This window comes from Lipotes vexillifer, unplaced genomic scaffold (genome assembly GCF_000442215.2).
Source record: "Lipotes vexillifer unplaced genomic scaffold, Lipotes_vexillifer_v1.1 scaffold1927, whole genome shotgun sequence".
In the NCBI taxonomy this organism is placed as follows: Eukaryota; Metazoa; Chordata; class Mammalia; order Artiodactyla; family Lipotidae; genus Lipotes; species Lipotes vexillifer.
In genome coordinates this window covers 276,898-293,087 of record NW_006769379.1, presented here as the reverse complement: position 1 = coordinate 293,087, position 16,190 = coordinate 276,898, and the positions used below count along the sequence as shown (strand labels likewise).

The 16,190-nt window shown below is 38.5% G+C and overlaps 1 protein-coding gene across 1 annotated transcript in view; it reads right to left on the bottom strand.

The window, feature by feature from the left end:
* Positions 1 to 16,190, bottom strand: part of SPTA1 (spectrin alpha, erythrocytic 1) — a 69,510-nt gene that overhangs the window by 31,735 nt on the left and 21,585 nt on the right. The window contains exons 16-23 of the mRNA XM_007445584.1: positions 13,101 to 13,344; positions 11,700 to 11,822; positions 9,902 to 10,119; positions 8,982 to 9,074; positions 7,124 to 7,261; positions 5,751 to 5,902; positions 4,930 to 5,116; positions 3,664 to 3,765 (exon numbers count right to left, since the gene is read on the bottom strand). Coding sequence (XP_007445646.1) covers positions 3,664 to 3,765; positions 4,930 to 5,116; positions 5,751 to 5,902; positions 7,124 to 7,261; positions 8,982 to 9,074; positions 9,902 to 10,119; positions 11,700 to 11,822; positions 13,101 to 13,344 — 1,257 coding nt within the window. The remainder of the gene's footprint in view (positions 1 to 3,663; positions 3,766 to 4,929; positions 5,117 to 5,750; positions 5,903 to 7,123; positions 7,262 to 8,981; positions 9,075 to 9,901; positions 10,120 to 11,699; positions 11,823 to 13,100; positions 13,345 to 16,190) is intronic.

The following is a 16,190-nucleotide window of genomic DNA, read 5'->3' as shown; positions in this document are numbered from 1 at the left end:
CCTCTTTAGCCACAGCAATCAGAGAAGAAAAAGAAATAAAAGGAATTCAAATTGGAAGAAGAAGTAAAGCTGTCACTGTTTGCAGATGACATGATATTATACATAGAGAATCCTAAAGATGCTACCAGAAAACTACTAGAGTGAATCAATGAATTTGGCAAAGTTCCAGAATACAAAATTAATGCACAGAAATCTCTTGCATTCCTATACACTAATGATGAAAAATCTGACTCTCACCACTCTTATTCAACATAGTTTTGGAAGTTTTAGCCACAGCAATCAGAGAAGAAAAGGAAATAAAAGGAATCCAAATCGGAAAAGAAGAAGTAAAGCTGTCACTGTTTGCAGATGACATGATACTATACATAGAGAATCCTAAAGATGCTACCAGAAAACTACTAGAGCTAATCAATGAATTTGGTAAAGTAGCAGGATACAAAATTAATGCACAGAAATCTCTGGCATTCCTATATACTAATGATGAAAAATCTGAAAGTGAAATCAAGAAAACACTCCCATTTACCACTGCAATAAAAAGAATAAAATATCTAGGAATAAACCTACCTAAGGAGACAAAAAACCTGTATGGAGAAAATTATAAGACACTAATGAAAGAAATTAAAGATGATACAAACAGATGGAGAGATATACCATGTTCTTGGATTTGAAGAATCAACATTGTGAAAATGACTCTACTGTCCAAAGCAATCTACAGATTCAATGCAATCCCTATCAAACTACCAGTGACATTTTTCACAGAACTAGAACAAAAAAATTCACAATTTGTATGGAAACACAACAGACCCTGAATAGCTGAAGCAATCTTGAGAAAGAAAAATGGAGCTGGAGGAATCAGGCTCCCTGACTTCAAACTATACTACAAAGCTACAGTAATCAAGACAGTATGGTACTGGCACAGACACAGAAATATAGATCAATGGAACAGGATAGAAAGTCCAGAGATAAACGCATGCACATATGGTCACCTTATCTTTGTTAAAGGGGACAAGAATATACAGTGGAGAAGACAGCCTCTTCAATAAGTGGTGCTGGGAAAACTGGACAGGTACATGTAAAAGTATGAAATTGGAACACTCCCTAACACCATACACAAAAATAAACTCAAAATGGATTACAGACCTAAATGTAAGGCCAGAAAGTATCAAACTCTTAGAGGAAAACATAGGCAGAACACTCTATGACATAAATCACAGCAAGATCCTTTTTGACCCACCTCCTAGAGAAATGGAAATAAAAACAAAAATAAACAAATGAGACCTAATGAAACTTAAAATCTTTTGCACAGCAAAGGAAACCATAAACAAGATGAAAAGACAACCCTCAGAATGGGAGAAAATATTTGCAAATGAAGCAACTGACAAAGGATTAATCTCCAAAACATACAAGCAACTCATGCAGCTCAATATCAAAAGAACAAACAACCCAATCCAGAAATGGACAGAAGACCTAACTAGACATTTCTCCAAAGAAGCTATACAGATTGCCTACAGACACATGAAAGAATGCTCAACATCATTAATAATTAAAGAAATGCAAATGAAAACTACAATGAGATATCATCTCACACCGGTCAGAATGGCCATCATTAAAATATCTACAAAGAAGAAATGCTGTGAGGTGTGATAGGGCAAGAGAGAGACATGGACATATATATGCTAACAAACCTAAGGTAGATAGCCAGTGGGAAGCAGCCGCATGGCACAGGGAAACCGGATCGGTTCTTTGTGGCTGTCTGGAGGGGTGGGATAGGGAGGGTGGGAGGGAGGGAGACAAAGAGGGAAGAGATATGGGAACATATGTATATGTATAACTGATTCACTCTGTTATAAAGCAGAAACTAACACACCATTGTAAAGCAATTATACCCCAATAAAGATGTTAAAAAAATAAATAAATAAACAAAAAGAAGAAATGCTGGAGAGGGTATGGAGAAAAGGGAACCCTCTTGCACTGTTGGTGGGAATGTAAATTGATCAGCCACTATGGAAAACAGTATGGAGATTCCTTAAAAAACTAAAAATAGAACTACCATACGTCCCAGCAATCCCACTACTGGGCATGTACCCTGAGAAAACCATAATTCAAAATGATTCATGTACCAAAATGTTCATTGCAGTTCTGTATTTACAATATCCAGTACACGGAAGCAACCTAAATGCCCATCGACAGGTGAATGGATAAAGATGTGGTACGTATATACAATGGAATATTACTCAGCCATAAAGAGGAATGAAACTGAATTATTTGTAGTGAAGTGGATTGACCTAGAGACTGTCATACAGAGTGAAGTAAATCAGAAAGAGAAAAACAAATACTGTATGCTAGCACATATATATGGAATCTAAAAAAGAAAAAAAAAAAGGTCATGAAGAGCCAGGGGCAAGACGGGAATAAAGATGCAGACCCAATAGAGAATGGAGTTGAGGATAAGGGGAGGGGAAGGGCAAGCTGGGACAAAGTGAGAGAGTGGCATGGACATATATACACTACCAAACATAAAATAGATAGCTAGTTGGAAGCAGCCGCATAGCACAGGGAGATCAGCTTGATGGTTTGCGACCACCTAGAGGGGTGGGATCATGAGGGTGGGAGGGAGGGAGACACAAGAAGGAAGAGATATGGGGACATACGTTTATGTATAACTGATTCACTTTGTTATAAAGCAGAAACGAATACACCATTGTAAAGCAATTATACCCTTCTAAAGTTGTTTAAAAAAAGACTAGATGGGGCTTAAACCCTGGTTGTTTTCACGTTATCTCCTTTAGAAAATGCACAGGTTTCTTTCTTTCTTGGATAGCTTGAGCTTGGGTCTCAATTATGTGAATGTAGTTAAGAAAGGAATTAGGAATGTTTTCTTCCAAAACTGATGTTCTAGGGTGGAACAATCAACCTTAGAGCAGCAATTGATGTTGGCTGCCACAGAGATACATTAAAACCTCTGAAAAGTGAGTGGAAAGTGTTGCCTTGGTAGTTAGAAGGTATTACCTTTCTCTATGAGAAATATAATACCATTCTGCGTCTTGAAATGACTAAACCAAGTAGCCTCTTAGAGCTCTATTTTACTGTAGAGAGTAAGCAAATTGTTCCTATGCACTTTCCTTCTCACTCTTACCCCAGGTCAATCACCACAAAAGAGGCAGAGAATTCATCCTCACTGGTTTATGACAACACAGAGAACTGGACTAGGCATTCTATTAATTCATTACATCTCTTATGGAACCACAAGTCCAAATCTGAGTCAGGTCTAGAATACCTTCTCCCCCATCTCTACTACCTATATTCTTCTTTCATCAGACTTTACCAGAGTATCTCTTCCAGTAAACTTTCTTGATTAGCCACTTCCCACTGTCATAACTCCTTTATCTGCATTTTCTTTGTATTCATGCATTTGATCACTGAATTTCTTGTGGCAATGGGTGTGTGTGTGTGTGTGGCAATTTACAGATTTCAGATCAGTTGAAATGGATACATGGCTGGACTATCTGAACTATTTCCTTTGACATTTCCTGTAGTTAGCTCCATACTGCCATTACCTTCTGCATGTTCTAGTTGATCTTCAGGATATGAAATTAAGCATTTTTAAATGAAATGAAGATTCCCCAAACCTGGTAGTGAGAAGAATGAAGGAGCCATAGTCACCTGCTGTATTTGAGCTCCTTCTGGTGTCAGAAGCTCTTCAAATTGAAGATCATCAGCCACCTTGTTGATATCCCTCAGCCGAGGCTCATTGGTCTTCAAATCCTAGGTGGGAAAATGTATCCAAAGCAGTATAAATCCCCTTCTCAAGAATCTTTCATACTTACCTGCTCATCTTTGCCCCGACTTGGCTACAGGTTAAAACATATTGCTAACCACATTTGCAGTACACAGCAAACTGCCTTCTTCCTGTCTGCCACAAAGGAGAGTACCTTTAAACTCCCTGATACCCAGTGGCTTTCAAAAATGTGACAAGAGAGCTGTTATTTATATGGATTATGGAGCACATTAATTTTCCTAGATTTCTCCCTGGATTAAATTATACCATCAAAGGGGTCTATACCTGAGCCACGTAATGTTCTTTGCTACCAATATAAATTCCTCCACCTTTTGTAGAATTTCATTGTCTGAGTTGCAATTTGCTTATATTAAGATGTTGTAACAGCTCTAGGGAACTCATCACCACGTCTATGGTGATGACATTGCTTATTTCACTATGCAATGGCCTTTTAATGAGTTTTCTCATGGAAGTCTCATTCTTGGTATTGTTTTATAAATTGTACCCTTTTTTTCTCCCTTCCCTTTCTTTCACTTCTCTCTGTCTCCATATGTATATATATGTACTTTATCTTTATCTATTGATTGACCGATAGCTTTGTATAGCTTTGTATTCCATGTGTAAGGAAAGTACCATGTGGAAAAGAAAGAAAGTAGTAGTTTATACTAATTGCTAGTTAAAATAATAGAATGGATCTGAGAGAATAAAGGAGAATGGAAAGGTTTTAGGTAGGCAGAAAATTAGAAATTATCTGGTTGTAAAGTCAGGTTGTTCTTCCCACCTTTCCATCCAAACTTCTGCCCCATAATTAAACCTTGCAAGAGTCTCACAACACCCCATCTAAACCTGGGAAGTAGGAACACAAGACAGTATAGGACAAGTTGTGAAGATTCTGGGAGACCAGCCCTTCCAGTAGGATGTGGGAGTGGCAGGAAATGCAGGCTGCAAAGTCAGGGTGACTAGTTTCCTCTGCATTTTCCTTCCACTTGTAATAACCAGAGAAATATTTGAAATGTGGAAGCCTCAATAGTTTTGGGGAGGATATTTAGCAAATATGAAATTAAGGAGTTACTAAGGAGGAGATATGGGGTAAAAGGAAATGATGATAACCCTCGTAAAGCTGTCTAGAGGAGTTGGTTTGTCTTTCTCACCATTTGGAACTCATCAAACTTTTTCTGCAGCTCCCAAACATCATCTAATTCCACCCCACTGTTTTCTGCCTTTTTCTCTCGGATCCAGTCCAGCATGTCTCCTGCCTCATAGGCCAGCAAAAACTCATTGTAACGTTGCAATAGATGACGTCTGCGTTCTTCTGCCCGATCCAGGAGAGAAAGGTACCTCGGTGGAGAAACAAAGAGAATGGGAAATGTGGAATAAAAGATGGAGAAAACACAGAAGGGTAGAAGCAGGGTGAGAAAGGGAGAGAATGAAAGACAAAAATGAGAGGGAGGAAAAAATCAAAAGAAAACAGTAAAGAGAAGAGGAAATAAAGATGGAAGGAAAATAGCATTGAGAACAGAGAGAAAAAAAGTGTTCCATTTAAAACAATAAAAATATCAATGTTCCAACAGTATGACTGTCAATATGCCTTCCTCATTCTATAGAAGTGAAAATCTCACATTCCTATTGACAACTGGGTATGAAGTAGCCTGGCATAGTAAACAAAGTTCACACAGAAGTCAGAAGACCTTTTGATAACCTTGAAAGAGTGAAAGATTGCCAGGCAGGGAGTCAGAATACATGACCCTAATATGTGTCTGACTTCTGGCACTTGACTTAATGGTTCTGGGGTTTCCTTTCCTCATTTAAAAAGTAAAGGGTTTGAATTACCCTAAGTTTACTTTCAGCTCTTAAAATCTGTGAATTTGCAAAGCATCCTTAATCTAACAGATATAGAATTGTAAGACATGTTTTTGACCAATCTGGAATGTTTGGCCAAACACTGTTTTGTTCTCCAGCCTTCAGAACTTACTGGTTTTCAATCTGTTCCTGACGCTGGGTGATGTTGCCTGGTTCTTCTCGCCTCCGTTGCGGGAGCATAGGAAACTCATCACGGGCAAGTTTCCTGACGTAGACAGCTGGCACAAAGCCCTGGTGATCATCAGCTTCCACTTTCCACCAGTCCTAAAGGGAGAGAAAATCCCCACTTCTTCCTTAGTTCTTGGAAAAGCCACATATAGGAGAAGTTTTAACCCCCATAACTAAGTCTCTAGGCAAAGGGACAGGGTGATGGCCAGAAGAAGCAAACCATTGCTTATGGGTAGCATATAATTTTTCTATATTACAAAGAACATACATCAGAAGTTGCAGGAATTGCAGAGATAAGCCTCTTAAATCAAGGAATCTGATATTTGATGTTAGATCCTTAACTTTGATGAGGTTTTCAAAAACTGACAGTTATTCTCTTCATGATGGGGCATTTTGTCCACTAGGAATTCACAAAAAACCCATAGGGCCAGGACCGAACTGGGCTTTTCGTGGGTGAAGCACCTGTGTATGACAATATTGTATAATAACTTCTCACCATCCCTCTCCCAGATCCCCTAAAAATTGTGTGTTGCCCTGAAATTTACCTATGTGAATGCTTTATGCTTAAGTATGACCTTGATCTCCACAGGAGAGTTGCTATACTAACTGCTCTGGAGTTAACATCCTCAGAGAATAATGTGGTGAAATGAAGAAGACTGAGCAAAGAGAAAAGAGGACTGGAACACAGCTTATGTGATAATAAAAATCTTGCTTCTCTAAAAAAATTACTTGGCCTCAGAGTAACAAATCCCAAGCTCTCTTTTTTTCTTCTCAATCAGTTTTGGAGATTAATGAAGCATTAGAATATAAAAATATTTCTCATGCTCTTATGAGAAATATATTAAAAACCCTAGACAACACTTTGTCAGTATTCTCACAGTCATAAGGGCTAAAGAAAATCTAAGTTGGCAAAAGACTTCTCCTTGAACAGGCTCCTCTTAACACCAGCCATTTTTGTTCCATTACTAGGAATACTGGGTCAGAAGAGCAAGGAAAGATGAGAAGAAAGAGGCAGTTTAATCCTGTAAACATATTACAGAATTGTCACTCATGGCTTACATGTCTTTGGGCTAGTTACTTAAGCTCTTTGAGTCCTCACTTTGTTAACTGTAAAATTGGTATTATAATCTCAAAAGATATGTACAGGATCCTACACAGTATCTGAAGGAAAGATACTGCTCAATAAATTATGGTTATTTAAGAGAGAGAGAAATAGAAAAATATTGGCTGGTTAAAATATGGGTTTCTGGCAGAGTTGGGAGAGTCTACTGCACGAGCCACCCTGTTGATGGGGAGAAATGTAGAAGGGAAAGTCACCTTGTTGATGGAACTGAGCAGTGTTAAGATATCATCTTTCTTCATGGTGACTTCTCGGGGGCTGCGGGCCTGGAAGTCATATAAGGCCACAACCCTCTCTTCTCGAGCAGCTTCCTCCATGGGTGCAGCCTGTTGTTGCTGAACAAAGACAGTAAGAAGAACAAGCCAGTCACCCATAGGAAAGATTTCCCTGTACAGCCTACCCATGGTGGGCCGTCCCTGCACCTTACAGGAGAGACGAGCCCCTGGCTGAAATCTCTTACATGGCTGCCAGTAACAGAGCTATTGCAATATGCCATCTTCAGAGATATCGTTCCATCCTAACACTTCTCAGGGGACAGGTGGGCTGGGAAATACGAACACAGAGTGAGCAAGTAAGAATGTAAGTTTTCAAAAGCATATTAAATGCTCTAAACTACCAGTTCTTAAGCAGGCAATAAAGGATTGTATGCATCCATGTTCCAGAAAATTGTTTGAGAAAGTGAAAGACCCACTATCTCTCATCACCTTCTCCATTCCCTGGGTTTTTAAAGCATTTTGTCAAGCAACCGTGGACTTTCTTTTTTAGAGATGAGTGATCTACAGCACAGGAAAGGCCACAGAATCTTAAAAATTGAGAACATAAACTGAGATCAAGTATCTTGTCTCTATCTCCTTTTTAACCTGTCCTCTAAGGTATAGTCTTCTCTGATTTTCATTTTTCCCAAATATCATATCTCTGAGAGAATGAACAAAATATAATCCCTCTTCATAAGCAATGGCCCACACCTTCTTCAGATTGGAGCTGAAGATGTACTTCCCCTTACATATCCCTCTGATTTTGTATCCTTCAAGTACTGCTTCCTCATAACTTACAATTCATAAATCCATCGGTTTTTGTGTAGGCACCCACTGTGAAGAGCTTGAGGAAGGCACAGCACTGAAGCTCTGTAAATATATATTGACTTGACAGAGTGAGTCTATGTCTTTTCTACTCCCAGTGTATGGATGCAGAGCCCCTCATAAGACAGAATTTCTTGAATGTGAGAAGTGTGTCTCTGTTGCTTTCACTATACTAGGAGATACCCATATATCATTTAGTTGATTCCAGCTCCCATCACTCTTCAGGACACTTGTTTTCACCTTGCAGTCTAGCCATTCTCACATTCTCAATCCTTTGCACTTCCCATTTCCCAAATACACTTGATTATGTTGTGCTTCAGTACATTTGCTCTCATAGCTTATTCACTAGAAGAGCCCTTCTTCTCATTATCTGCATAGTAAACTACCCTTAAAAAAAATAAACTGGCTTGCCTCAGCTATGAAGATTTTCCTATCCTCCAGCACTCTTATTTCAAGAGAATAAAACACTCCTTTCTTTGAGATTCTTTTTCCTGTTCATATATCTATTATATGCAATTATTTGTTAAAATTTATGACCTAATAGACTGTAATTTTCCTTCAAGTCAGGATTATTTTTTATTCATTCTTGTACATGGTGGACATTTAATAAGTGTCAGTATAAAAAAAAAACTAAGAAAGGGAGGAAATAAATCAGGAGGGACTATAAGAGGAGAGATGCAAATAAAAGAAGTAGGAAAAGACAGAGAATGAAAATATAAAATGAAAAAGGAAAGCAAAAAAATAATATACCAGTGAATAAATGATAACACTTACTGAGAAATTCTTATAAACTAAATCTCTGTAGGTGCTACAAAGGTGCTACAGTGCCTGCCTAAAGATCGCAGGACTTAACTATTTTCTATTGCAGTTGCTTCCTGGACTATGTAAAGTAAAAACTGGTAACAAAGAGAATCTCCTAATTCCTTTTCCTCTGTGGTGGAGAATGTGATTCTTGTCATACCTAAGTCCTTCTTACCTGACAGGCTTCTGCCTGATCCCGAAGAGCTTGCATACTGTTTCCAAAAGCCTTCAGATCCACTAGAAAGGCCTCATGCTTCTTTAGAAGAGCCTGAATTTGTTGATGGGAAGATCATCAGAAGCAAATACAGGAAGAACACTAAGCATCCCTGGGGAGTGTTTCAACTATTGTTTTGTGTTATACTTATTGTCCTAATTCCTGGTAAGAGACACTCTCCACATATAATAAATTTTTTAACTCTAAATTTGCAAGTATCAAGAAAATATGAGTTAAATGAACAACAATATCAATATATTTGCTTTAATCAAAATAAAGTCAAATTGCACAAGTGTTTTCTCAATGCACATCACAGCTGAAAGAGGATACTGCTGAAAACATTGCTTTGTAGGATTAAATATTGGCATAACTTTAGATGCCCATGTCAAGTATTTCTAGTGCATAGGGTTTGTGAAATACTATACTGGCTGACCATAGGACAATGAGCAAAACAAAGAAATGGATATAAAGGGTAATTATGACCTTAGAAGTTCTTCTTGCCCCAATGTGTCTGTGTCTGCCTGGCTTTATTACAATAAAGTAATTAAGTATATGTTAAAACTATGGTTGGTTTGTGAAATCCCAAGCTCAGTCTGGGAAATTTAGGATGGGACCAAGACAGGCATAGATGTCTGGTCATGCCTTTTTGGGCTTAGATAATCTCTAAGAAATATGGCTCTCTGTGGGGTTAGGAAAATGTGGTGTATTTTTTGGGATTTCTGTTAACTCAGGTTATCCCAGCAGATGAAGGCCAAATGTTATCACTCTGGAAACTTCAAAAAATCTGAGAAAACCTGTAGTTGTCACACAATCTAATCAGGTACTAATTTGGTACTAATTTGGTGAGTAATAGACAATATCCTTCCATGTGCCCACCTTACCCCAGCTGCTTCTTCATCAGCCCCATAGTTAGTGTTGTCTACTATAGGTTCCTTCTCTCTAATCCACGCTTCTGCTTCATGCAGGTCAGCTAGGTATTGCTGGAACTGGACATTGGCTTCAAGATCATTCTGCCGTCTAGCAGCTCGAGCCTGGAGAGATTCCATATTCTCATTCAAACTCTTGACCCTAGAGGCCACATCTTCTGCAGCAAAGTGTCCTATGGAGTAGTTATAGAAAAGGAGAATTTTACCCTCATTAATGTCCACTATACTTTAATCCTTTTGGTGACCTGGGGGAGAGAAAGGGAGCCATAAGAATGATGCTGCATGTAGTCAATGTGACATTTCACCTAAGTTCCTGGGAACTGGGATGTCATAAGTGAGATTAAGCATCAATAGATGCTAATGGGGGATAGAGTATATGTGTGGTGGTGAATTGGGTGGTACAATCTCTGATATACAGACTGAAAACAAAATACCTATACATGGGTACTGCTCAGAGTTCCAAAAACGTGTATTCTCTAGCTTAAGCAAAAAATTCAGCAGATTTTCATTTCTTTTTTTTTTAATGTCAATGAATTAAAATTCATTCTTAGGATTGTGTTAAGTATGTTTTTTTAGAATTTGGTGAACACCTCCACAGATAAACCAAGAGGATACAGTGAAGTGTCAGCAAAAATCAACAAGCAGATTTTCATTTTTACCCATAAAAGATTTATTACTTTGTTCTCCCATCCTAAACAACTAGAAAACAAGACACAGTGTAAGAAACAATGATTTTCAGAAGATAGGCAGAGGAGTGTGACTCCTGAGAGAAGGGAAAGAAATGAGCTATGCCTTATGATTGCCACAGTTTATGCCTGGGGCAGTCTGTAGATTGCAGTGCTGGGAGGACTAGCGCAAATAGAACTAGCAATCACACCATTCTGAGGAGACAGAGATCAGAGTTGAGGGAAGACAAAACAGCTAGAGCTTGTGGAGCAGAGTACTGAGAAAGGTGCTGTACTGGGGATGGAGTTTTAGGGATACACATAGAGGTCCCGTGAAGTATGTGACTGATTACTCCTTTGCACACATGTGTCAGGAAACTCTTCAAGGGTAAGGAAAAGAAGACTGGAAAGCAGTAGGCTAAAAAACTCCTAAGGTCACATAGGGCTGTGAATAATTAAAATTAGCTCCCACCAAAGTGGAAAGATATTATAATACATGAGGTAGTATCCTCAGAAGGGTTATACCTTAGTAGTGGACTAGTCTCTAAATTAGTTCCAGAATAAAAACTTCCCTGGAAGAACCATAAGAAAGCAGATCCAAGAAGCTCAACGACTGCAAAGCTAAAGAAACAAAGACCCTACACCAAGTTATACTGTAATCAAATTGGTGCAAATTGGTGAAAACCAGTGATAAAAGAGTCAGAGGAAAAAAAGACATTACATACAAAGGAGCAAAGATAGTAATGAGAGGAGACTTCTCACCAGAAACTCTGCAAGTCAGAAGACAGTGCAGCAGCATCTTTAAAATGCTCAGAGAAAGACAATATCAGCCAAGAATTTTATATCCAGTGAAAATGTGTTTCAAAAATGAAAGCAAAAGGAAGTCTTTTAGACCAAAACAAAAGCCCAGAGAATTTATTATTAGCAGGACTTCACTACAGGAAATGTTAGAGAAACTTCATGTAGAAGGAAAATTATACAGGTAAAAGTATCAAAGTAGATAAAGGAATGAAGCCCTAAAATTGAAAAAAACTTCTCATAAATTTGGCACAGTGATGACAGGTCAATTCAATCGGAATCATACATACCTTCCTCTATCATTTTGTTTCCCCTCTCTGTTATCACTTTGATGCGTGGCTCATGGCTGGCAATATTAGCCTGGATGACTTGGTGTCTGCTCAGAAGATTCTTGGAGGCAATCAGGTCCTTGCCTAGAGATAAAAATAATTTCAGGGTCATTATTGTAGTGCACAGAATAATAAGAAGCTACTGTACTTCTTTTTAACTCTTGGACCTACAAGTTCTTCCCATTGAAGTTCATTAAGTGGGCTTCCTAAAATTTATGCTGTTTGTCTGAATTAACTCTGCTCAGCTTTGCTCTTCCCCTTGCCTCTTTGTACTAAGAAAATACATTATTCTACTAAAGACAATGAATAAATCACTCTTCTCTTTGGATGATAAGTAGAAAGGCACGTAACTCTTCAGCTCAAACTTCCAATAATTTCATGCAACCAATTTTCTTTCAACATACTGTGGTATAAAAAACAGGATCTTCTACTTGCTTATTTCTATGGATGCCAGAAAGTTATTAAGTCCTCTAAACTAAAAATAACCATTTTGTAGTTTTCTTTGTAAAGATTAGACATAACTTACAAAAAGTGCCTCACTCGTTGGTTAACACTAACAAGCACATAATAGATACTATGTACCATTAATTTCCTGCTTCTAAAGTCCCCAGTTCCAGCTGTCTACTTCATTCTCCCTGTCTCCCGTCCACACTTCAACTCTCTTTCCTCCAAAATTTTCTTCCATATAGTTCACACTAAATGTCTCCAGAAACCCTCTATGCCCATCTCTCCCTCAAAGAGATCTTTTCTCTTCTAGGATATTTTCCTGGACTAGCCCCTCTGTTGTCATATGGTCGAGCCTCTTACAGGTGTATCCAATACATGTATATTAAGTTTGCATTATATTTATGTGAACTTTTTTCTGTATTTCAATGCAAGTGTCCTGGTACTAACAATGGTGGACTGATTGATTCCAAAGGAAAGGAAATTATGTACTTTATCTGCTGCTTCACCCCTTTTATCCTTGTAATAGCTCATACATAACCTTGTGATAGCTCCCCTTATAAAAGGGAGCCACTGACAATATAAACAAAAACACTTGTGACCTCAAACGCTAACCATGACCGCTCAGCCAAGGACCTTGGCAATAACTTAGAGCAAGTAGCAAAAAGCTGGTTACTTTAGCTCTACCCAGAGACCTTAAATTCATGGCATTCTTCATGTCTGGCTTTAGGAAGTAAACTTCTCAGTATGAATTATTAAAAAATCTTTTTTTTTGGAAAGCAGAAAAAATGTTTAAGAGTCTAAGGAGAAAGACCTAAGGGCAAACTTTGCTACTGTATCCCAGATACCTCAAACTATCTGCAGACCTTGGTCTTCTCCTTATGGTTCTGCCTGCTTGGGCTGTACGGCTGTACTAACCAAGGTAGGTGGAAGCTGCAGAAGGTTCGGTTTCTTGGATCCAGGCCTCCTCATCCTCTGTGTCTCTGCAGATCTGGTGCAGGAGGAGAAGGTCAATGAGCTTATTCTTCCGGTTGGCCAGTTGCTTTTTCAGGTCTTCAAACCGAGACACCAGGGACTCCTGCCTTGCCCGTATGTCCCCAGCATTGGGATGGCCTATTTCTTCAATATATGCTGCCAGGTCTGTGAGGGTGTCCACTTGATCCTGAAGAAGAAATAGAATCGGTGTCAGAAAATCCCATCATTCAGTAGAAAAGGATGAGAGTTTGGTATCTGGCATGGAGGGCAGGATGGGGGGTGGGTGGTGATGAGGAGAATCAGTTCTATATGTACTTATATTTAAACTTCTAATCAAATCAGTGAAATAGAGTGGGAAAGTTTGTTACACTAAGAACCAATTCTTCAGGCTTAAGGCTATTTATAAGAAAGTAGTTCTGAAACCACATGTTAGAAAGGACAAAATACGTATAGAGTGTGCCAAAGAAATCAGGGAAACCAGAACTACAAAGGCTTGCTTGTTTGGGAGTAGTGATAAATTGAGGCCCCAAAGAAAACAGCAGGAGGCTTCTTCTATCTCAGTTCCCTTTCCAGCCTCTTTCTCACCCTTTAAAATGAGCTGGAACTGTAAATAACAAGGAAATTTCTGAGGCTTAAGTTTGTTGCATAGCAGGAATCATGCCTATGAGATGAAATGTGATGTTACAGAAACAAATGTCTAAACCTCAGAAAGATAAATTAAAAGGCCTTTCTTTGGTCACTAACTAGTTGTATGAATTTAAGTAAATAATGGTCCCCATTTGGGTTGTATCTGAGAAAGGAGGAAAATAGAAACAGAAGTTTGAAGGATCTTCCTAGAAATAAAATTTTAATTGTATTACTATATGGTAAAATACATACAAGAGATTCATTTCATCTTTATTAATGAGGTCAACTGTAACTGGTCTAGCAAGAGCACGGAACACAGGATTTTTGTTTGTCTGATTGTTTCATTTTGTTGTTGGAATGGGGGTGGTAGTGATAAGAGAAGTTCTTCAAAAAATGGATGAGCAGCAGGTATTGGTTTTACTTATTCTATTTTGCCATCCAGTGTTCAACCTACACAGGGTTTGATCTATCTCTTCTTAATTTGGAACAAACCATTGATCATCAATAGCTTCTTGAAATGTATACTCAGTTCTCCATAAAGAAATAAAGGCTCCACAGAGTTAAAATTAAAATCTCCTACTAGCCAACTGTTCTCATCTCTTAGGACATTTTAACTTTGAAAAACATCATTGTGTAACAGAGTGATTTTCAAACATCATAATTGTCATCATGATTATGGTTCCACTGTACTATTTGAAAGCTAATGTAGTGCAAGATGTTTCATATTAAAGAGATAGACTTGGCTGCTACTCAATTGCCATTTTATCAAGCTCTTTACCTGCTTTCATAATAGTTTCCTCATCTATATAATAAGGACTTTGGGCTAGAGAATACTCATGATCTTTTCCAGCTTTAATAGTCCGTAGCTAAAATTTTTTTTGCAAGCATGATAACTTAGCCACTACTCCAACTAGGAGTGTAACCAAGGGGAATCCTATGGGGCCTTGCTGGGACAGATCCCTCCCATACCCTCTGTTTTAGCTCCTCTTTGAAGTTGTCAGGTAATAGTATCTGATGCATATTTCCTGACTTTTTCAGATGCTAATACCAGCACCAAATGGAAGAAATTAACTAGAATACTTGATGATAATGAGCACATAGCCCCCAAACCTTCTGGAACTGAAGGATTAATAATGTTAACTGCCATGTTAGCTAAGCATCAACCGATCAGAGAATTGTGCACGAGCTGATCACATACCCTGCAACGCCCCCTCCCTCTCCTGGCCTTTAAAAATGCTTTGCTACTCAAAATGGATTAAAGATCTAAATGTAAGGCCAGACACTATCAAACTCTTAGAGGAAAACATAGGCAGAACACTCTATGACATAAATCACAGCAACATCCTGTTTGACCCACCTCCTAGAGAAATGGAAATAAAAACAAAAATAAACAAGTGGGACCTAATGAAACTTAAAAGCTTTTGCACCGCAAAGGAAACCATAAACAAGACCAAAAGACAACCCTCAGAATGGGAGAAAATATTTGCCAATGAAGTAACTGACAAACGATTAATCTCCAAGATTTACAAGCAGCTCAATAACAAAAAAATAAACAATCCAATCCAAAAATGGGCAGAAGACCTAAATAGACATTTCTCCAAAGATATACAGATTGCCAACAAACACATGAAAGGATGCTCAACATCATTAATCATTAGAGAAATGCAAATCAAAACTACAATGAGATATCATCTCACACCGGTCAGAATGGCCATCATTAAAATATCTACAAACAAGAAATGCTGGAGAGGGTGTGGAGAAAAGGGAACACTCGTGCACTGTTGGTGGGAATGTAAATTGATACAGCCACTATGGAGAACAGTATAAGGTTCCTTAAAAAACTACAAATAGAACTACCATACGACCCAACAATCCCACTACTGGGCATGTACCCTGAGAAAACCATAATTCAAAAAGAGTCATGTACCAAAATGTACATTGCAGCTCTATTTACAATAGCCAGGACATGGAAGCAACATAGGTGTCCATCATCGGATGAATGGATAAAGAATACGCGGCACATATATACAATGGAATATTACTCAGTCATAAAAAGAAATGAAATTGAGATATTTGTAGCGAGGTGGATGGACCTAGAGTCTGTCATATAGAGTGAAGTAAGTCAGAAAGAGAAAGACAAATACTGTATGCTAACACATATATATGGAATCTAAGAAAAAAAAATGTCATGAAGAACCTAGGGGTAAGACAGGAATAAAGACACAGACGTACTAGAGAATGGACTTGAGGATATGGGGAGGGGGAAGGGTAAGCTGTGACAAAGTGAGAGAGTGGCATGGACATATATACACTACCAAACGTAAAATAGATAGCTAGTGGGAAGCAGCCGCATAGCACAGGGAGATCAGCTCGGTGCTTTGTGACCACCTAGAGGGGTGGGATAGG